Source organism: Corvus cornix, chromosome 2, assembly GCF_000738735.6.
Source record: "Corvus cornix cornix isolate S_Up_H32 chromosome 2, ASM73873v5, whole genome shotgun sequence".
NCBI classification, from domain to species: Eukaryota; Metazoa; Chordata; class Aves; order Passeriformes; family Corvidae; genus Corvus; species Corvus cornix.
The window spans coordinates 37,894,577-37,917,745 of NC_046333.1; the positions used below are offsets into that span (position 1 = coordinate 37,894,577).

A 23,169-nucleotide genomic window follows, 5' to 3' on the forward strand; every position below is an offset into this window, starting at 1 on the left:
GTCTCTTGCTAGGCAGGCTTTCACGTGAAGTGACCACATTAGATATTTTAGAGATGGAGGGGGAGGGGAAGAAAAAAGAAGAAAAATCCTCTGAAACTCTTGCTTATTTTTTTGCAAATCTTTCAAAGTAACCATATGTTGTGTATGTAACCCACAAGTATCTCATGGTGCTCTGGGGGTGTGAGGAACAATAATGGCAATTGTATGGATGAAGGACATACATGTTCACATTACTGCTTTGTGGATTGGATTCAGTTTAATCGCATGTCAGCTTCAAAAAAATAACCCATGATGGTAAAGAAATTACAGTCTTCAGTGAATCAGTTCTTGTCTGTGTTGAGCAGCTCACCAGTTTAACCTGTGCATTCTTCCAGTCCTAGAACCAGTATTGTCACAAGCTTATCCAAACTGATATGAGCAAAGAAGTTACAGTGTCTGAGAAATTTTCCCATAAGTCCATAGAGTTTTGGAAATGAGGTGGATGTTAAGGAAACAGGGAATGCTTCTTTTTGAATAGTCTGTATTCCAGAAACCTTGTCATGGGGTTTAATAAATAATCAAGCAGATTTTTGTTAATATACGGAATATCCTTTCCTTCTGCAATGGTTTTCTAGTTAAAAATCCCCCAAATAAAACCCCTGTAATCCACTTTTCACAAATAAGAGCTCATTCTGACACTCTCCACAAATAATACAAAGTTTGGGAGGACCAGAGAATTTCTCTGCCACATGAAGTAGCTTTGCAGGAAGTTGTTCTCATGGGCATTTTGATATTCTGAGGAGTTTATCTGCTTCTCTTTTGGTCTTACATATTAATCAAGAGCTGTAACTTTCTTACAAAATAAGGTTTTCTCAATATAGTTTTTTCTGCTGCCTCTGGAACAATTGACAGAGTTTTAAAATAATTACATTTTTAAGACTGAGCAATCCTGTGTTCTGTTGCTGAGTAGCTGCACAGAAATTAATGTTTTATTCTAAATAGAACAAAAGTTTCATCATTTCATTTTGAATAATTTATACCTGACACTTTTTAGTATGTCTGGGGTTATATACAGTTCAGTTTTGGTTCTGTTTTTCTTACATTCTTGCTTTTTCTTAAGTCTTCCTCTTTTCTATGTTGGTTTTCTAAGGCTGTTTGAGTCTATAATGTTCAAACTAGACTAAGATTTCTTATCCATGGTTCTTGTGTCTTCAAAACATTTTGTGTTTGGAAAAGAACAAGATTTTTCTTTCCTGATCTCCACTGTCAGCTTTTTGTCACGGTGGAGTAGGCAAAACCTAGAGACACACAGTTAATGTGAATAAGAGAAATTCCTGTGAATAAGAGAAGTGTACAAGAAAAATATGAAGGTTAATACATACATGATATCCTGTTTCTTACGTAGTGTTCTTAGAGCACAGTTTCTAAAGATAATGGTAAACGTTGAAATGAGAAGAGAAACAGGCATATGGCACAGTTAGATCTGTCCGCAGTCTGTGTGATGCATGAATACACATATGATAAGTATTAATGAGACATGCCACATGTGCACATCACTTTTCTGCCCATTTTGAGGATTAAAAAAAAAAATACAGGACAGCTGGCTGCTTTTTTTATCAACTTTGCTTACTGACATGAGGCCCTTAGGGCCATTGACATGTGACGGTAAATCTGGGTTTGTTGGCTGCACTTCTTCCCATTTTTCATTATTCCTCTGAAAGTCAGGTTTTGGAGCACCTTTGATGCTCATCACCTTCTGCTGGAAGTGGCACAGTAGTTGCTGATATGAGAGGATGTTTTTACGTGTTTCCATTTTCCTGTGCCTGAACCATGAGCCACGGATTGCTGCATGATACTCACATGAACAAACAGCTTTTTCTGAGCCCTTGGTGGCTTTGGGTTCTGGATGCATGAGCATTACCTTCACATTCCATATCAGAGGAAACAGCATCTTTTCCTTATGTTAGCCATGGCCTTTCCTTATGTCAGCCATGCTGTGCTGACAGCAGTTTCCCACAGTGAAGATAGCCGCATTTAATGTCGTGGAGGTGCTTCACTTCTGGAATGTGTCCTACTGCTGTGCCTTTTAGTGAGGAGTTAGTAAAAATTACTGCGAAGGAGGATACCTGCAGTGAAGTATCAAATCTGTGTGGGGATTTGCTAGAACAGGGCAGACTCTATGGTGGCCAAATAGGCTTCAACAGCTGCTAGAGAGAGTTGGGTGGGGAGCAGTTCACAGCAGTAGAATGTGGTACAGAACTGATACTTCAGGCTGGGATACGACTTTCAACCTCATTTAAAACTAGAATTGCTGGAGAAAAAACCAAATTTCTAAGTTGGTTGTTCTTCAGACTTTTAAAAAAAATAGTGCCAAAACCCACTGACAGCCTTTGCTGGCAATTGGCATTTAATGGATTGCAGTTAATGCTAGCAGTTTGTACAGATGGGTGATCACTCCCATGCAATCCCTCACCTTCCTTACACAGTTTTAATATGTGCTAAAAATAAAGGGTTGCCATTCTGTGTAAAAGGGCTGCCAGTAATTCTGCAGAATGTCAGCCTGTTGTAAATTAACATTGTGGTGTGTTTACGATGCCATAAGTTTTTACTTTGCTTGCCAATATACTTTTACCTTGTAATTTAAAAATATAAGTAGCATGAAAATAGCTTGTTTTATTTCCACAATGACACCTATGACAGTGAAAAGAAAGCTTTTACACCTCGGAGAGAAGGGTATCTCAGCATGAGGTACCTTGGTTGGATTTCTGAAAAAAGTAGGGAATGGTGCTGACACCCATGTTTTTCCTCACAGTACGTAGTAGTGGGGATAAAGATCTCTGTTCTTAAGGAGTCGTGCTCATTTTTCTCAGTTGCATTCAGATCTAATTAAGTGAATTCAAACTTAGGAGGTTATAATCAAGTTTTGAACCAGTATTGTCTTTTTAACCTCCACGAAAATGGAAGAATGCCCCTTAAACTGCTTTCTTTTCATCTGAAGCCTGAGAAAGAATAAGAATAGATTATTCTAGCATTTTAGAATGCAGTCAGGAGGTCTTTTGCTTCAAAATCCAGCAACTTGGTATTTATTCTAGACAGTTTCTTTTGTCCAATTGGTTGTCACACTGGCATTGTCTCAGAGGAAATAATTAGTCAGTTTTGACTCCTTATGCAATTAAAAAAATATTCATAGTCCTGTCCAAAGCCAGTATAAAGAACATAGGTCCTAAGTGTATTTTTCTGGACACTTCGTTCTGTCTGGCTGCAGAAGAGTTGAAAACCTCATTCCTTTAAAAGCTAGAGTGCTAGCACAAGTGCATGACAGCCCAGTGCTGGCAAGAAGAATGCTGTACACTTCCAAATTTGTTTATTTCTATTTTTCTTATTTCTGCAGAAATCAAGATAAGGCAAATTAAAAAAAAAAAATTGATTGTATTTTTTTTTGTTTTTGTTTTTGTTTTTGTTTTTTTTGGTTGGTTTTGTTTTTGCTGTGTTAGTGTGTGGTGGTGTTGCATATTGAAACTTTGAGGCTATGAGATTATTTAGTAAAAGGCAGTGTTTTGTAGGCATATTTTTTAATACTGCAGTTGTGTAAGCTTTAAAACTCAAGTATTTTTATTTCATAGTTCTGCTTCCTTGTGTGGAAGCAATTCAGTTGCTGAATGGATCCTTTCCTGCCACAATTAAGGGTGTAGTTTCCAGCTTAGTTGGGCTTTTAAATCAAGATCATTTGAGCTGGAGTTCAGGCCTTATTCAGAATTTAAATTGATTCTTGAAACTCAATAATAAGAGTCCAGTGACTCATCACATCTCCTTTAGTGGCAGTGTTGGTGAAGCTGTAAGCAAAGCACACATCTAGGAGGAGATACCAAGGCTCTATGACCACATCAGTGGGATGAAACCACAGCAGTCTCAGTGTTGTACCATAAAATCTGCATCATCTGAAGTATGGTCTGCAGTTTTCTTCTCCTCTATTTGTGCTAATAAAAGTCACTGTCTTTAGAGGCAGGCACTTGGACATAACAAGATGCAGAGTGCTGTTTATTCAAATGAGTTTGCCCTTTCAAGTCTCTGCAGTGAAATCACGATCGGCACTGCTGGTATTTCTAGGCAAGTTATGAGAGATTTTTGAATATGTTCTGCTGTCACTTTCCCCTCTGATAACCTGATCTTTTAGTGTACAATTTATATGAAAATGAGATCCTGAATTGAGGATCTCAACTGCTGAATTGCATTTTTTTAAAGATTGTATTGGATAATGAATATTTGGTCACAATGAGAATGCTGCAAGTAAGATGGAATTATTTAAAGAGCTAACAATAAGAAAATTTACTGGCTTTCCACTTTGCCTTCCAAAATTTTTGATTTCACTTTTGAAAACCAGTCTTCTCAGCCCATCACTGTTACACCTCCATAAGGACTGTGGGCTGCCTTTAGCACTCAATAATCTGACACACTGTGTAAAATTAAGGTCCTCCATCATTCAGGGCCTCAATAGGTTGGTAGCAGAAACCATGTGGAGTCCTCAAGGCTTAGAGAGGAGAGTCAGAGGAATATTACAGATGGAGCTTTGCTTGATTTATATCTAAACTTGTAAAAATGATTAGCCTATAAAGGACCATGTGTGTGTAAATATAAAATACAGAAGGAGAGAGCAAACAAGCAGATAAGTTACCAAACAGAGCAGTTCTCTCTTTTTGCAGGGAGGTTCCGTGACTTGCTGTGGAAAGGCTCTGTTTGAGCTGCTGTGACTGGAATTCTTGTTCATGTTTACAAGTTCTCTTTGAGAAGGGTTGAATGATTAATAAAAGTTTGACAGCTTCTTTTTCATTATCCCTAGGACCCGAAAGGGCTGATCTGTGCTTTGGTCCCAGTTAGAATAGCAAGCTGGGGCAGCAGGGCGAAAGCAAATGTGTTTGTGACATAGTGGCTCCCTGCCTGCTGTAAATAACCCTTGCTTTTGGGAAAGGGAAAAAATAAATGCAATGAAGAATTAAAGAGGAAAGCAGAAGAATTGCTGTAATAGAGGACAGCTGTTGGTTTGCATCTGGCATCATTGAACCACTTGGAGTCACATAAGATAGATTTGTGTGTGCCAGAAGTTGCTTTTGGTCATGCGAGAGCAACCTTTGAGCTCCCCTGGGACAGTCCTGTACAAAAGAGGAGCATGAGGGAGAAAGAAGGGAGAGAAATTATGGTCTGTAGCCCTGTTTGTCTTGCAGTGCCCTTCAGGATGTTTCACTGGAAGCTTCTAACAAAGTGTTACTGTGAAGTGAGTGACTTTGGCAGCATCTGCTAGAGAAGGCACTTGAGACTCTATCCAAATCACTTGGGGCTGGCTCCCTCCAGGGCAGACTGCCTCGTGCTCAGCCCCAGGTTTATTCTGGGCCCACGGGAGCCTCTCTAGTCCCAGGATATGAAAGTAATGGTTTGTGCAGTTTTTATTTCAACTTGTGTGAAATAAAGCAAAGCCATGCAGAGGCCCACCACAGTAACATGGTACCATCTAAAACTGAGGGGATGTGCCGTGGGCTTGGGGGAGACAGGAGATCTTAGGGATGGCATGGGATTTGACTTGGGAGTTGGGCGGGACATGACAAGGGATGACACTCTAGGGCAAATGGGGAGTGTTTTCTTGCCTATAGCCTCTTGGGAAGGGTCATTGGAATGGTTTTATACTTGGAAATAGACCTGAGATTTGGTTATGATTTGATTATGGTTGGATCTCCTTGGGTTGGTTTGTTAGAGGCTGGAAGGAATTTAATCCGTGTATACCATACAGGGGTAGTCAGGGGCCCAGGAGTGAAATATGGAACACAGATGTTTGACAGAAGGGATAGATGTCCCGCTTCCGTTCTCCACCACTTAAGAGGTTGGTGATATGTATGTTCATATAAAATACTCATCTTCTAGTGGTTTGGGAGGGCGTGCCACTCCCATTTTGGAGGGTTACGATTAGTTTGGTTTGTTGATGTTTGATGTAGATTGGTTTATATCAAAGTATGTTTTTGTGTCCTGTAAACAAGGAAAACAATGGCTGGTTTGTTAACTGAGAGGAGAGGAAAAGGTGGATTTCCATGTGAGTGGAACAGCCCATCCTTTTGTGAGCTGCTCTTGAAAGTCATAATGACATAGGAAGTAGCGTGCATGGGTATCAAGGCCACTGCTTTTTCCTTCACTCATTATTTACACTGCAAAGAAAATTAAATTGTTGTGGCATGGGAGAAAAATATGCTATCTGGAAATTTGGCAGGGTCAGAATTACAGCTGTCCTAACTGTTCTCTCCCCCCTCCCCCCCCCCCGTAGTGTGATCACAGGGAAATCATATCTGCCTTTGTCTGCTTTGCATACAGGTAGTGCTTCCAACATTTATTTTGGAGAAAAGATCCCTGCTGGAGATGTATGCAAATTTCATGGCCCATCCAGACCTGTTTTTGTCAATTGCAGCTGGAGCCACTCCCGAGGAAAGAATTATCTGCTTTGTGGAGTATTATCTAACAGCTTTTCACGAAGGCCGAAAGGGAGCAGTTGCCAAGAAGCCCTATAACCCTATAATTGGTGAAACGTTTCATTGCTCGTGGGATGTGCCTAAAGATAAAGTGAAAGCATTCAGAACTAACAGTGCCTCCACGGTTTCTAAGGACTCAGCCAAGGAGCTTGGCCAGGACCAGTCCACGTGCTACAAGCTGAGGTTTGTAGCTGAACAAGTGTCTCATCACCCACCAGTATCTTGCTTTTACTGTGAGTGCAAAGAGAAGAAAATGTGTGTGAACGCTCACGTATGGACCAAAAGCAAGTTCATGGGCATGTCAATAGGTGTTTCTATGGTAGGTGAAGGTAAGAAATGTGCTTTTATTCTGCTTTTTTTGAGCTAATATTTCTGGGTGTCAGTGGAAATCCAAATGTTTCCCTGCTTGCTCTCCCTGTGACCTTTCATTTGAACCTTATGACTGTTTGCTTTTGTGAAGTTTGGAATTAAAACTGTAGGGTTCGTATAACCTTTTGCTGTGCAGACAGAATGTGAAATGCACATTACATGTATAAATGTGTGGTTATATTGATGAGTCTGTTAATATATATATGGCCAGACCTCAGATATAATTAAATTACAATAACAAATGACAAATGATAGTATATTCTGTGAGAATATTTTTGTTTGTGTTGTTCACTTTTAAAGTAATACGGGATTTGGTGTTCACAACTGGAACAAAGCAATGAGGAAAACTGCGTTTTTACATAAGCCTGACATTTGTTTTTCATAGTTTCTGCAGAGAAATATGATTTCTATAGTGTTTGCAAACTTAGTGTATTTTCACAAGCTTTCTATGAAGTCACATATAGAGGTATAAATCCTGGTTTTATGTATCATATATATGCAATCTGCATTGTGATAAGTCATTGGCTCAACTTGAGTTCAGAAATATGGGGAATCATAACAAATCCTTAATGGGTTATCTGAACTAATAAACACACCTGTACCAGTGTTGTCACTGACACTTAATGCAGTGAGAAAAAGCAATTTAACTCCCTGTGGCCATTTGAGGGTAACATCCTATGTATGGATTTTAGTGTTTTGCCTTAACTAGTTTTTAGACTGTAGTCTCAGAAGTATGAGGACAACTTGCTTCTTTTTGTCACCATTATGTTAAATACTATGATATTTAAGGTAGTGAAAAAGTGGAGTGGGAAATGCAGTGATTTGGTTTTGCTTATTAATAACAACAGAATAATTATGGTGAAAAAATACAGGTGTCTTCTGCTATTTCCACTATCTAAAACTAAAGACCAGCATAAAGGACTACAGTAGCTCCTTCTCTGATGGCAACATATTCCCTTTTTAGTAGAAGAGATATGAAACCTCCTTACTGCTGGTTTTGATGTCCTTGTGATAAAGTCTATCTTAGCACGTCTGTTTCCTTCTTCCTATGACTTAGGTGTTTTGCTTTGAATACAGAGTTGAGGAAGTTGGGAAGGGAGTGTCAGAAGGGAAATTGGTCTTTCTGTCTGTCTCCTGCCTGTACTACTGCCAGCCTGAGTCATTGGCTTAACATTCTGCATTTTTCTGGTACATGTTAATTTCTAGTACTCTTTTGCTCAGTGAAGGGAAGTATTTAATGGAAATAAAATGAAACACAAAGTCACTTATGATTATGTAGGAGTAGGGAAATTTCTTTCTTTTGCTGCTAGCGCACACAGTTCCCTGGGATTGGGGGTGTCTACTGTGGGGATTATTTAAGACTTCAAAGTCCTGATGTGTCCTGGTTTTGAGAGAGAAAGGGTCTAAGAATTAACTGCTTACTCACCCCAAGGATTGTTTAATGTGTGCTTGTGAGAATAAGTTCTTCCCTCTTTCTTTTTTTCATGCTCCTGAAGATACCCCAGGAGGGGAGGCAGGCTTTGGGGAACATCTGCAGTCGCAAACTCTTTTATTCCAAGGTTTGCTGCTGTCCTTATGATGCGCGTCCTGGGAGGAGGTCTGGGTTCACCAATTCATAGTTACTATTCATCTTTTTGTTCATGTAAGCAGAGCAAAAGCAGGTACCTTCATGGTGACAGCATTTCTGGGAAGTGATGGAGACATTCCAGTGCAGCCCAAGCATTTCTGTTGCATGTTGAGGACTGGCAATGGCAGCAAGAAGTTGTACCACTGAGGCTTTTCCATCATCTGAAAACAGCCAGCCTAAGCCTGACAGCCTCAGTTTAAAATGCTGGCTTTGCAGTGCAGTTCTTCCACTTGAAACTGCACTTTCTTTAATTTCTTTGTTTATTTATTTTAGGTCCAGGGAAGTCTTCCTGATTAAGATGGTGTGTGGATTTGTCAAACTGTGGAAAAATTAGAATCTACTGCAGATGCTTCTTTCTTACGTGCTGCAGAAGTATAAATTCTGTAGTAGATTGAGATGAGCGTGAGTACCAGGGAATTGATTGCTGAACTGAAAAAAAGGAGCGGATGGACTAAGTGTGGGAAACTTAAGTCTGTATTTACATGCCTAGTAATGCAGGGCCTAATAATTTTTTAGTGTGAAATACAATTTGGGGATTTTTTCCTTGTGTTTAGGGACATTTTGGAGTTGCAACATTTCATAGGGGGTGAGTTAGTCTGGCAAAGTTAGTGAGTTAGGCTGTGGAAAGGAGCTGTTAGTCAGAAGGCATTTGAAGCTGCTTTAGGTAGGTAGAAACTAAAGTTAGCTCCTTGTAGAAACTTTCACACACCAAGGTTGGCTAGTAAGGTTGTATAATCTTATTTTAAACTGTTAAGAGTGAGTTTCTTGGGAATGAAGTATCACTGATCCTGCTTTTGATGAGGGACAAAGTAACATCTCATAGATCATCAAAATCTCTGGGTTTTGATTGTTGTGGGGTTTTTTTGCTACTGTGCATTGTATGACCAGAGTAATCACGTGCTGTTGTTGGGATTTTGTCTTGTCCCTTTCTCATTTTTTTTTTTTGCTAAATTTCCCCTTATTATGAGCATTCAGTCCTTTCTTGCCTGTTGCTGGAGTTAAATTACATACATGTGGAGGCCTTTGACTTTTTGTAAGATCAGTAAGGAGTTTAAGTGTGGCATCATGTTACTTGAAAGACAGTTTCCTTGATACCTCTGATATACCTGTGTCCATTTGGAGACTTGTGTTAAATAATCGTGGTGTTGGTTCAATATTAGTTTCATTATACTACAGATTAAATCAGTACTAATCAATATACAAGAGGGAAGAAGAATCCTTCCAAACAGAGCATCAGAGAACTGTAATTAATGATTTTGATAATTTAGTGGCAGTGAGTGACCATCTTGTTCTAGTCAGATACATCAGAACAGCTCTGTTTGACCTGGTTGCCCAGAGAAGCTGCCGATGCCCCATCCCTGGAAGTTTTCAAGGCCAGGTCGGATGGGGCTCTGAGCAACCTGGTGTAGTGAAAAGTGTCCCTGCCCACAGCAGAGGGTTTGGAACAAGATGATTTTTAAGGTCCCTTCCAACACAGGCCATTCTGTGATGATTCTGTGATGATGACCAGAAACTTCATTGTGGCCTAATGTTGAATACAAGCAGCTGTGGTGCATTTTGAAACATGGCTCTCTACTGAGCAATTCTGTGTGTGTCCTTCCAACAGTTCAGTGAAGCTTTTTCTACTGCAGTTGGCTATTTGCAGAAATAAAGTAGTACTGAATTTTTGGAGCTATGGTGTGTAAGGAATATGGTAATGGTAATGTGTCTGTGGGGGCTTTGAATCATATTTTTATAGAAAGTCCTAAGATATATAGAGCATGTTGCTTTTTATTAGAAGCTGACGTAGAATGTCATGGAAGTACAAAGGCTTATAAAGGAATTTAAAGAATTAGGGGATTTAAGGATGGTATGGTCTTGGCACACAAAGGGTACAGCTCAGTATCTCGGTGTAACTTTTTGTGTATGTTGCACCTCAAAGTGACTAAGATTTTTTTTTTTCTGTTGGTGGTTTTTGTTTGTTGATTCCAAGTAAGAATCAGTTGCAGAGATGCAGAACAAATGGGAGAGCACTGCTGGGAATCCATGTGAGGAGCTGTTTTATGTGCTAGCCTTTCTTTATCTCTGGTTATGAGGGGTCTAAATCTGGCTTGCTGATGAAATGCTGCAACTTTTTCTTTGCTGTATAACGAAACCCCCATTCTTCAGAATAGTCAGCACTGAGTTTCCTCTTGAGAAAGCCACCCTGAACAGAAAAGAGTATTTTGCATAAAAGAACTTATGTTTCATATGCAGCCCCTAATTCTGGTAAATGTTAATTATGTACTAATGAAAGAGTGAGGGGGGAAATGAGGATGTAATGAATAGGATCACATTAAGATTTAAATTTTCAAAGGATGGGAAAGCCAGTGTAAATATTTAATGTTTTTTTATGTGGTCCATAGAATCTTCAAATGGATACTGGTTATAGGGTAAGGATGCTGTGGTGAGGACACCTCAGTGTCAGCTGTGCCTGTTCCTTTTCTGCTCTTGGATTTTGGTCCAGAGCAGCAAAATCTAACAGAAAGTGTCATCTTTGATTTATGGGTTAATTTTGTAGAGAGCATAAAGTACATTTAAATGGATTGCTCTGTATTGTCAAGTGGCTAGTTATGTCTGGTGTTTTCACTTCTGCTATTTTAAATGTTTTAAAAAGTAGTGAGGTGTAGGCTTCCAAAAATTATTTTTCTAAATTGAAAATCAACTTGAAGGGATTTGATAGGTGGGTAAAAGGTTCAGTGCTCTTTCTAGGGTAAGTTTAAAAGAAAGCAATGAATGTTTTTGTCCTCTCTTTTTTTTTCCTTCTGTTAGAATACATGTATGTGTAGGTATTAACAGATGTACAGGTACACAGGTCTATAATTTCTAGTACTGAGAAATTAGTGACTTTTCAATTTACCAGTCCCAAAGCTTGATTGCTCCATGCAATTAGAGCTACCTAAATATTTCCCTAAGTACTCATTTTTGTGTTAATATTTTTTAGCCCAGTGTTTTTAGAACAGTTTTCCTGTAGCATGGCACTCATTACTTAATTTAGCAAATGGCTCCAGTCTTTGAAAAATGAGCAGTGCAACACAGCTGGCTGGAAGGTTTGAGATATTAAGAGCCCGGTTCTGGCATCTCCTGTTTTCCTGTGGGGATCTGGGCAGTTGGTGATGCACAACACCTGTGTGGGGCTCATCCCACACATAACTTACTCCTCTGTCTGTGTTAGGAGTAACACAGACAGGGTGAAGAGCTTCTTAAACAAGGAAACTGCCCTAGGCCCCGTGTGTCCCATGTGCCATTTGCTGTTCAGATTGATCTCCATGCAGGCAGTGGGAAGCATTAAATCCCACATGTCTCTCCTGCAGCTTATTGATCCAGAGCCTCCTCTGGGGTTTTTTGTCAATATGTATTACTGGGAAATCAATTCACAAAGCTGCAGCATCAGTGAGGGACACGTAAGAGTCAAACTGGGAAAATGATATGCCAGGACCGTCGCTTCCTTTAATGCAGGCTGAGGAGTCATGGATGGGGTGTGACTCTGAATACATTGCTGTAGTAAAAAGGAGGAGTAAATGGTGTTGAGGACATTTCAAGGAGGAATTTCAATATTTTGAACTTGTTTATAAAAAATTCACCCTTCTGTGTAGCTTTTTTTCTAATAAACTAGATTACTAAATCCACTGTTCCTCCCGGAGTACTGGTCTGGTGCATTCTTCCATATGTAATTGTTGCCTATAAATACTTTAGATTTTTTTTTTTTAAAGGAATTGGGAGTTTTTGAAAGAATGCTTTGATGTGAGAGGAAAAAACTAAAATGGGAAAATATTCTACAACTTTTCATGGGTATTTACTTATAGCCATTTTCAAACTAAATATGGATCATCCCTTACAGTAGGGAAGCAAGGGAAGAAAAATGGCCTGCGTGTTTTCCAGCAGTTGTTTTTAAAGATCAGTTGCAATGTAATGATACTTTCAAGCAGATGTTAAAATTACACATTGTAAAGTAACTGTTAGCTTTCAGTTAATTGTTTTTTAATTTCTCAAGATTGACACTTGGCAGGGTAGGGTGTTAGTTCAAATTGGGGTACCTGTTACAAATGTTGAATCTCAGTGTAATTTTTGACTTCCTCTCCCCTAAAGAAGCACAGGTCTCTGTTGAGATGTGGTGGTGCAGCCACGGTGTTTGTGGTGCTTCACTTAAATGAGGTTTTGTATGTGGGCTCTGCAAACGATGGAATGTAGAACAGGTTAATGCTAAAAGTATTACCAAGTTGTGGGTATTTCAGATCTGCCCTTTAATCTCTTTTAGACTATAATTATGGAGCTGGAGTCATGCTTCGAGTGAGATAGCATTTCATTAAAAAATGTATTTATTCAGGTGTTTAAGGAATTCAGAAAATATTCTACCAAGTGCTAAAAATACTGCCAAGAGAGCCAGGTTCAGTTTTTAATATCTAACCTGCTGTGGTGGTTAAATATTTACATTGAAGGTCACTGCTGCTGTTTGCTGTCCATTTTAAATGTGCTTGGCAGCATTGCAGCTCCAAGTCCCTCCCACTCAAGTAGGGAGAAAAAAGCTATTGATCCCATTGGGGGACAAAAGCAAACCTATACTCACCCAACAGGAAAAGGGTGCACATACAGGGATGGTCAGAGGAGGATGGCAGATGGAGAGAGACTTTTTACAAGGGCATGTAGTGACAGAAAAAGGGGAAATGGCTTTAAAATGAAAGAGAGTAGGTTTAGGTTAGGTATTAGTAAAAAAGTCTTTACTGTGGGGGTGGTGTGGCACTGGAACGGGTTGCCCACAGAAATTGTGGATGCCCCATCCCCGGCAATGTTCAAGGCCGGGCTGGATAGAGCTCTGAGCAGCCTGGTCTAGTGGAAGGTGTCCCTGCCCATGGCAGAGGGGTTGGAACTTGCTGATCTTTAAGGTCCCTTCCAACATAGGTCGTTCTATGATTCTACAATTGTTCTTTATTAACTTAATGCTATTATAGCATCCATTTAATGAGTTTGATAACCAGAGTCGTTTTTTGAGTAAAAGTTCTTCCTGGCTGCATGTCCAGGATGAGTTGGGTAGTTCAGCATTCCTGCAGTGTGTTCAGCTTGGACTTCTCTGCAGGTGTGGAGCTGAGGAAGCTTGAGGCAAAACGTGTGTGTGTGTGTTCCAGTTGTGTCCTCCTGGCCTTTCCCTGCTGGTGAGGGTTCAGCACATGACACGGGGAACTTGTAACTTGCCAAGATGAAATGGTTAAAGGTCCTTTTAAAGACATGACTTTTCTGTGTGCTTTTGCACTCCCAGCTCCTTGTGTCAGACTTGCTGGAGTGGAGATGCTGGCTGTGTCACTGCTGGCAGGCTGAGGTTGCAGAAGTTCTGAGAGCAACTGCATGAAGCTGTTCTGGTTTGCAAATGTTTTCCTGTGAAATAGTTTCAGAAGACAGACGTGTCAAATTGCAGAGCTTCCTGTGCCTGCATTTAGTTTTCTTAGCTTGAACCAGTATTCAAGATCATGGTTCTGTTATAGCTCTGTGCTTTTAAATTTTGAGTGTGTTTTTGTGTTTTCATGCAGCATTAAAGGCATATTTTCATATTGGCAGCAGTAGTGTTGTGTTCCTATTTAATGCTTTTTCATCATTAAATCTGAGATCACTTTGAAAAAGTAGTGTTATTATTCCCTTAAACAGATAGATTAATCAATACCACTAACAGTGTGTTCTTCCCCTGCCTGCCCCAGGGTGACGGCAAATGGGCTCAAGCTCATCTTGTTTCTAAACAGATACTATTACTATGTCAAAATAACTTTCCTGCTTTTTTTTTTTTTCAAATATTTCTGGGTTCTGAGTGCTTCCTGTGATGGGTTATTTTCAGTCCCTGTTGTGAAAAAATATTTTCAAAGCTGTCATTTTTGCCTTTAGGCAGTTAGTAAATGGGACACAAAAGACTGTAAAACTCTGATAAAAAATACACTGCAGACATTTGGCATGATCTAATTCTGCGTGCAAGGTTTATGGTGCTCTTTTCCTGGTCTTATGTCCTGTTATCCTGAAGACCAAACTATAGTTTTTATGGGGATAGAGTTGTATCTGTAGCCCCAGGGGAAGCTGCAAAGGTTTGATCAGGAAAGCTACTTTCTTTGTGCAACTTCCAAGTAATGTTGAAAAACTGCTGCTGTTGTGTGTTGTTTTTAGTTACAGCCTCATACTGCTGAGGGTGGAGAAACCTTTACAGGATGAGATGGAATTACCAGTAGTTTTTTCTGCCTGGTAGAGACATTGGACTCGGTGGTAGTAGAGCAGTGGCCCTGCTGGCCCCTCTTTGATGATGCAAGATTTTTTCAAAGCCTGTGTGAGAAACGAGGTATTTGGAAATTAAGGAGCAAATTTAATGGGAGATTTCTAGATGCCGTGTTTCCTAGTTGTACCCATGGAGACTCAGAGCTTTTCACTCCTAACCAACTAAGGCATCAAGAGGAAATTAGTGGAGGATGTGGCTGTTTCTAACTGAGTGGAGAAGTGAAGAGTCCTTTGGCCATGCCCATATTTTTTCTGGAGGGAGATTATGATATGACACTGAGGGAGCATCTGAATTTTCAGTATGGGTTTTTGCAGGGACATTTTATGATTTTCCAGCTTTTAACAGTAATACAAAGTAAGGAATCCAGTCAGATTTTCTGAAAAGTTGTTTGGTACCATGCAGGAGCCCAGGGTACACAGTCAAATTGGGTGCTTTTGAAAATGCTTGTTGGAAGAAACTTGTTCCAGAGAGCAGAGTTTCTTGCTTAGCAGACAGTGCCCTCCTTCAAGGAGAGCTGCACGTTGTGCTCTCTGTGGATGTGCATTTTGATGGTGGTAATTGGTCAGTGACCATCAGGTCTTATCAGTGAACCTTTTATTACCTCACTTTCACCTCTTCCTGTGTAGGTGTTCTTCACTTGCTGGAACACGAGGAAGAGTATGTCTTCACCCTGCCCAGTGCCTACGCTCGCTCAATCCTTACCATCCCGTGGGTGGAGCTTGGAGGGAAAGTCAACATCAATTGTGCCAGAACAGGCTATTCTGCCACAGTCACGTTCCACACCAAGCCCTTCTATGGAGGGAAGGTCCACAGGTATGGGAATTACTGTCTTAATCTTGTTTGCCTGCTGCTGGATTTCAGGGGAAAGACTCTTGGGCATCTGTTCAGTTCTTCTGTTGCAGTATTTTATAGACAGATAGCTGAAGTTCTTTTCCAATTAGTGCTGGAGATGACTTAAAGCTTTAGGGCAGTTTATTGTAGCAATACATATTATGTTGTTTAACTGAATTGGATGTATTTTTCTCATTAAAATAAAGTGAGTGTATCTCTCCAGCCTTTGTTTCTTGTAGAAGTTGCTGTTAAGTGCAGGATCAGAAAAATGCATGTGGGAAAGGCAATATTTCTGCTATACCAGCTGCTGCTTCTGTGTGAGTCTTGTAGATGAACTGGTGTTCCAGGTGGAGCTCCCAAAAAGAGGAGAGAAGCAAAAGTTTCACTGCCCATAGCAGTAGCTCCCTACTGGGAACTCCCAACTCTGCACTGAAATTCCAGATGGTGGAAATGTTATTTACCTTCTTTGGTTCCCCTTCACTAAGGGCGCAAAGAGGTCCTGTGCAAGACAGCCTCCTGTCTTGCTTCCGTGATCAAGTTGATGTCCCAGTCATTAACATCAGACCCCTTTCTTGTTCAGAGGAGACTGTGTTTTTGCATGGTTACCTCTGTTTTCAGATGGTGTAACTATTCTTCCCATTTCAATGTTGTGTTCAGGCACATGTCCACATGGGGCTGTTTTGACAGGGTTTTTCTCTAAAAGTTGTAGATTAAAAATTGGTGTCATCAGGGTGAGTGGAAATTTGGTGAAATTGTGCTGCATTACTTTAGTAATTAAAAAACTTAATTGAGTTTACAGATTACTTTCTAAAGCACACTTGTGCATGCTCATAGATACACACAAAACTTCTCTCTGCATTTTGGTTTTCTAGTCCTACCTGCCTGTTTTGCTCACTCAGTTCTTTGACTGCTGAGGTGGCTTTAGTCATTGCCTCTCAGCAGCTGAGAAGTGAACTTGCGGAGCTAAAGAAGAAAACAAAGATAGCCCGAGTCTTTGACATGGGTCTCTGACAGCACTATGTTCAGGTGTGAAAGTGTCATGTATTGAAAATGTCACATGAATGTCAGGGATTGTTTTTCAGGCTGCTGAGGTCACCATTTGGCTCTGGGTTGGAGTATCAGAGTTTTAAGTTGGCTTACTGCTGTACTTCACTAGAATGTCATCCCAAAGCTATTGCTGTGTTAGAAGAGCTTTCCTGGGATGAGTCTGTCTTTTTTGGAGACAGCATCACTACTTTGCTTGAATAATTGATTTGTAGAGGTAGAAAGCTGCTTGTACCCTTAGCAAGGTAGTGCTTTCATGTACTGATAATAAATGGTACCAGTTATTTCTGTGGTCTTTTTTTCCTTGCCCCTTGAATCAGGGTTACAGCCGAAGTGAAGCACAATCCAACGAACACCATTGTGTGCAAGGCACAGGGAGAATGGAATGGGACCCTGGAATTCACTTATAGCAACGGAGACACCAAAGTGATTGACACCACCAAACTGCCTGTTATCAGGAAAAAGATCAGGCCCATAGCAAACCAAGGGCCGCTGGAATCGAGGTAAGGGCACAGGCCTTGCAGTACTCTCCTTCTGAACCTTGGGTGGTAACAGAGCATGGAAGCCAACTGCAGTTCTTAGTGCTGTGGTTCAAAAATGCCTCACTTCCTACAGCACAGAAATCTGGGCACATAGAGCTGTGTATTGGTTCCTTGGAGTATAAATTACACTGCAGTGACGAGTACATAAATTTTGTAGATAGGGAAAATGCCTGTATGTGTTCTAATGAGCATCTGGAAAATGGTAATGTAGTGTTTTCACCTGCTTTTTGGAGTGATTGCAACATGGTAGGCAAATGAGTCAATTTGTTGCAAGTAATTCAAACTGGCATATATATATATATATATATAATGCCTATAATTTAAACAGGTATTTCATGGTTTATATATTTTAGAATATATATTTGTGTAAAAGTATGTAAAATGTGAGGCAGTGGGAGATATAAAGACACACGTACAGGTAGTTTTGAGGCTCTCAGCACCTACATCATGTGCCTAACTCTGACTATGTACATTAGAAAAAAACACGTTCTGTATTCACTGTCAATAACTGTTGATGCTTATCTTCAGAAAAATCAATACTTTAATTGAATTTAGGAACATTTTATTGGAGGACTTAAAAATATGAGTTAAACGACATTTTATTATCTGTAAATGTCTTTTTATTTTACAAGGGTGTCTTGAGTCATTGTGCAGGGTCAGATACAATTTGTCTGCTTTCTAGACTGCTCGCTTATCCACAAACTCATTTTTCTCGTGTACTGTGGAACATAAAGATTGTAGTAAATAAGGAAACTAGTAGCTCTTCAGTGTATTTATTGTATTTTTTAGATACTAGTAAGCAAATTGCATCCATCCAGTGCCTCTGCAGGATCTGCAGTTTATCAGATTGTAAACACAAAGTCATTTAAACACCCCTGGACATATGTGAAAGCTGTGGTTGATTTCAGATAGAGAGCACTTTGGATTAGATATTAGGAAGAAATTCTTTACTGTGAGGGTGGGGAGGCACTGGAACAGGGTGCCCAGAAGCTGTGGATGCCTCATCCCTGGCAGTGTTCAAGGCCGGGTTGGATGGGGCTCTGAGCAACCTGGGTTAGTGGGAGATGTTCCTACCCATGGCAGGGAGGATCTTTTAAGGTCTCTTCCAACCCAAACCATTCTGTGAGGATTTTTCTCAGTGCTGTTCTGGGCAAAGTTTCTGCCAGGCTGATATGAGGCATTGCATCCGAGTGTGGTCAGCTGTGTGAGAAACATATTTAGCTCTGTACTGGTAATTATTGTAACTGGGAATACAGAGCACAGACCTAGAGGGGCTCCCAAGAATCAGTTCTTCTGTTAGTGACCTCATTGGACCAGTCAGAGTCCCAATTCAATGCACTCTTGGGTTTTGGCTGACACTTCCTTTAATTCAAAAATTTAACTGCAAAAAAATGCAGAATTAAATGCCTGTCATTTGGGGGGTGGGGGAACATCAGTAAGGAATGTGAACTGGAAATGGTAAAAATAAATCCACCTGCTTTGAGAAGAAAACTCAGGTGGTAAAGAGTCAGATTGCATGGCAAAACACTGGGAGCTGAGTGAATCTGAAAATTTGGTCCACAAACTTGATGAATATCCTAGGAGAGTGATAATTCCCAAGCTGTGGGACTTGGAAAACCAGCATGGATGGCGTGGCCTCAGCCTGCTGCTCACCAGAGTGGTGTCCAGCAGCACTGGGCTGTGGCAGAGCTCTTCTCACTCTCCCTTGTGCTTCTCCCTGGCCAGGCACCTGTGGCAGCATGTCACCAACTCTCTGAAGGAGGGGAACATCGATGCTGCCACGGAGCACAAGCACCGCCTGGAAGAGAGACAGCGAGCAGAGGAGAGGCAGCGCACGGCACTCACAACTCCCTGGAAACCCAAATACTTTGCCAAAGAGGTACTCGGAGTCTCTTGGTTTAGAGACCCTTTTAGCAAGTTCCTGCACAGGGATGAGTGAATGTCTGTGGATTTTGTCATGGGCCAGTGTTGTTATGTACCACTGATTGCTTAAATTCTTTTTGACAGAGTCTGGCTCTCGAATGAGAGCAGTGGATTTTTCCATGTCTGTGTTGTTCACTTTCCTTCAGTTAGATTGATTTTGATCTGGATTTTTGGTATCTAATGTTAGGCACATAAAGCGATGTGTTTTTCTGTAAAATCCAGCCCTTTTCAAATGCTGCATTCTCACATCCCCTGTTAATCTTAGCATACTAAAATGAGCACAATCTAGGGAGATTTGTCCAATGTAAGTAAGCATTGTCATCCTAAACACAGTCTTGAGTTTCATCTGTGTGAAAGGAAACAGATTTTACCAAGTTCATCTTTGCCCTTTCTTGGAGGAAAGGTGGAGGGGAAATGAGACTGACTGAGGTTATTGTTATGTTAGCCAGTATGTGCAGCTATTTAAACCAGGATCTCTTGCATCTTCCCACTGCTTCTCTTCCCCCTTGTAATTTTTCCCCTCCCACTCACATCACTTGTCAATTCATTAAACACAGAATTTTCAGGTGACAGGGATGCCTTCTTGCTTGGTCTTATTTTAGCTTTTGTGTGGACATACACAGATCCGATATTTATAAATCTTGTTTGTAACCTCTGCTTAATTTTCTTGCAGGGCGATGGTTGGCTGTATGTGAATCCTCTCTGGAAGACCCATTGACAGGAGAGAGCAGTTGCCTCATAACTTTACCTGAAAGGCATTAAAATGATAACAGTACGTAACTTCAGGATGTCCTTGGATAGGTCCTGATCCCAGAAGATCCCCACATGAAGCTATGTACTGTGAATGATGCATCTCAAAACAACCACGAGCTCGAGTTTATTCAGGAGCCATTTTGTGTGTACAGATCCACAGACACAGGCACAAGTCCCTAAGTACACACGGTGTGCATGTGTTCTGTGTGTTATTTACACTCCATGTAAACAGTACCAACACCAATAGCAACTCAAAGACCTTTTCCTTAAAGTGTTAGGGCACAGAGCTCCAGCTGGACTCGGCTGGGGTTCCCTGAGTTGTGTGCTTGCAGGATCAGGCCCTGTGCTAGTATTTAAGAAAATACTTTTTTATTAGTACTTGTTAAGGTTTTTCTATTTTTCACTTTTGCCAAAAATGTTTTGCACTTAAAACGTGACGTGTCTCTTAATGGCAGTTGTTCTGTCTGAACAGTCACCGAGTAACTCACTTTGACATAAGAATGATCCACTAGCTGTGCTCGCTCTGGGTTGCTGAGTTCAGGGCATGTTTCCTGTCACTGATGAGTGTGAATTTCCTGCCACCCTGTAAGAAGTAGCAATACCTTCTCCAGAACATTGTTCTTCACACTAACCCGTTGTGTCCTTGCTGCTTTGTCTGTTCATGCTCCAGCTGTTCAGTCGGTCTCTGGTCACCACCCCTGAGCCAGCTGCTCTGGTAACTTTGATCTTACTGCGTAATGTTCTCTGGCTGCTGTCATGCCAACACTTCTGGCTTACATGTTCCACTAAATGGGATTGCTTCCGATAAAACTTTTGGATGAGCAGAGATGATGTAACTAGCCTTCCCAGATGTATGATTTTCTGATGTAAAAGTAACGATTTAGTAAATTATTCCACTAAAACAATAACTTTTTGAATGAAACAAATTAAATGGGATACAATTTGTTTTGTAGAGTAAAACCAAAAATTAAAAAATCCTGTAGCTTGATCTTGCTTTGTAAGGTACCCATTGTGATACTGACAAAGTGGATTCTAGAAGTGTGTTAAGGCTTTGTTGCTTTTTAGTTTATATTTGCTGAAATGAAGATGTTTTTGAGAGAGGTGGCAGCAAAAGGCACATGTAAAATGTGCTCAGTGCTTCTTTCCACAGTGACCCGTAAAGAAACCACTGCATTTCTAACACACAGTAGCATGGATGCCTGTCTGTAGAGCTGAGTAATTTTGTGCCTTTTGTCTGCTTTGTTAATACACTGACTTATGCTTTATAGATACTACATGAAGATATCTAGGTCAAAGCACTGCTCACATCTGTCCTCGTGCATCCTGCATTTTGTTTTTTTGGTAGATGCTAAAATCTCTTGAGCAGCTCGGAAGGCTGAGCAGAGGAGGTGTGTGCACAAGGAAGCATTCCATTAGTTGTTCCTTTGGATTTGAACTTCAGATCTCTATTTAATGAAGGTGTGGCTACTTTTTCATCCTAAATTAATCATTAGTCTTCTTGTCTTTTTTTTTTTTTTTTTGCACATTAGAAAGATTCATGTTCTAAATGATTTAAATCCTATTTTTTAAAAAAAGTGGATTGTATGAGCTTGGTTTTGTAACTGACACTTTTTTTTTTAAGAGGAAAAAAAAATCTTATTTTTTAGGAATAGTTGATGTAATAGTTTTCTGTAACAAAACCAAAATGATGCTGTTGTAGTAATCACTGAACTGCTACCAAGTATCATCAGAAACACGTGTACTTTATCATCTGCAAGAATTCACTTTATAACGGACCCACTCTTGTTCTAGAGGTTAGTCTGATAAGTACCTAAAAGTATTCCCTACAGTTTGTAGTATCATCACAAAGAACAATCGAAAAAGCTGGCTTAAACACATGGAACGTCCTCCCAGAACTCTTTCACACACCAAAGAACAAGACACATACTCACTAAATAGCCATTGCAAACCTCTGTGTGTCAGGCATGCAGGCCTGGGCCCCTGAAGGAGTAGATCTCTTTCAGCTGGGATGGTGTGACTGTCGAGGCTACAGAGATGCTGTAGCTGTTCTTTTAAGGAGAAATTAATTTTCTGCTTGTAATTTATTGAAGATTTCTCTGTCTGCATGGTTGGTTGTTTCTGCATGCTGAGGACATTCCACTTGTGCTCTGATCAATGTTTAGTTCCGTTCTGATGCTATGAAGAATCCCCTGATGCCATTACCACTGCTTCTTTCCCGAAGTAACTTTGGAGACACAAACGTAAAAGTCCTTTCAGAAAAGATCCCATCAGTGAGATTCCAGAGCAAGATTCACAAGTGTCATTTTATTTTTCTGATAGTATGTGTTCAGTATATTTTACAGGACTGAAAAGTAAATATTCATAAGCCTTATTCTGTAGGTCATTCCAGTAGCTGTCTTGGAATTGCAAGTAAATACTTTCCTTTTCAAGTAGCCGATGTACACTGAATTGTAATGTAAAAACTTCCATGTACTTCACTTTTTTTTTTTTTTTTTTTTTGTGCACACCTGTAGAAAGCCTATGCAACCTTTTTCTTTCTTAAATTAGAAATGTTCAGAAAGAAAATTTATACCTTTATCATTTAAAAGATGCTCTGGCAGTCTCTTCTGATTTGCCTTCCTTTCATAATTTGTGAATTTAAAATGAGAATGCTCATGAATAAAAGATTTGTTTCATTTAGTAGTGGGATGCCCTTTCTCTTTCCATGGAAGCCTTTAGTTCAGTGGTGTCAGTCCCTGACTGTCCAGGAGCTGTGTACAACACCTGGGCACCTCTGAGCTGCCTGCATGGTTCCCATGGAGTGATCTGCCAGCTGAAGCCGGGTTTGTTGTGGGGCTTTTCTGCCCTGCTTATTCTCCCAGACACTCTGGAGGTAAGTTTTTTGTTTAAATTGGACAGCTCTACCCAGGGAAAATAGGGCTGGGCAGCAACACAACTTTAGGAAAGGCTGGAGAACATTTGCCTCATTTTGGCAAGTAAAAAGGAAATAGGTAAAGTGTCCCCTTTGCTTCTGAAAATCCCATTTCATTGAATCTTTATCACTAACAGAGATTCTTGATTCAATACCTTTTAAAATACAACTCTACATTATTGCAGCATTTGGACACTTGCATGAGGAGGAAAAATGTTCATAGAGGAATCACATAGATCGTGGTCAGCATTTTTCAAGTGTTAGATAGTGCCCTTCTGGTTTTCTTTAAACATTCATCCACAGTGTTGGAAACGATCTTGCTGGAACACTTTGTTTTTATGCAAAACGGAAAAACAACACTGCCTGTAAATAGGGCAGGAAACATGACCCAGTCCTGTTCCTTGCCTTCCGTGGCATTG

At 40.3% G+C, this 23,169-nt stretch overlaps 1 protein-coding gene across 1 annotated transcript in view; it reads left to right on the forward strand.

Moving 5' to 3' along the window:
• OSBPL10 (oxysterol binding protein like 10) overlaps positions 1 to 22,518 on the forward strand; it is a 112,965-nt gene extending 90,447 nt beyond the window's left edge. Inside the window, 5 exon segments of the mRNA XM_039549858.1 lie at positions 6,331 to 6,814; positions 15,373 to 15,559; positions 16,942 to 17,124; positions 18,889 to 19,042; positions 19,760 to 22,518. Of these exon segments, the coding sequence (XP_039405792.1) occupies positions 6,331 to 6,814; positions 15,373 to 15,559; positions 16,942 to 17,124; positions 18,889 to 19,042; positions 19,760 to 19,804 (1,053 nt within the window). The 3' untranslated portion in view covers positions 19,805 to 22,518.
• Positions 22,519 to 23,169: the final 651 nt, after the last annotated feature.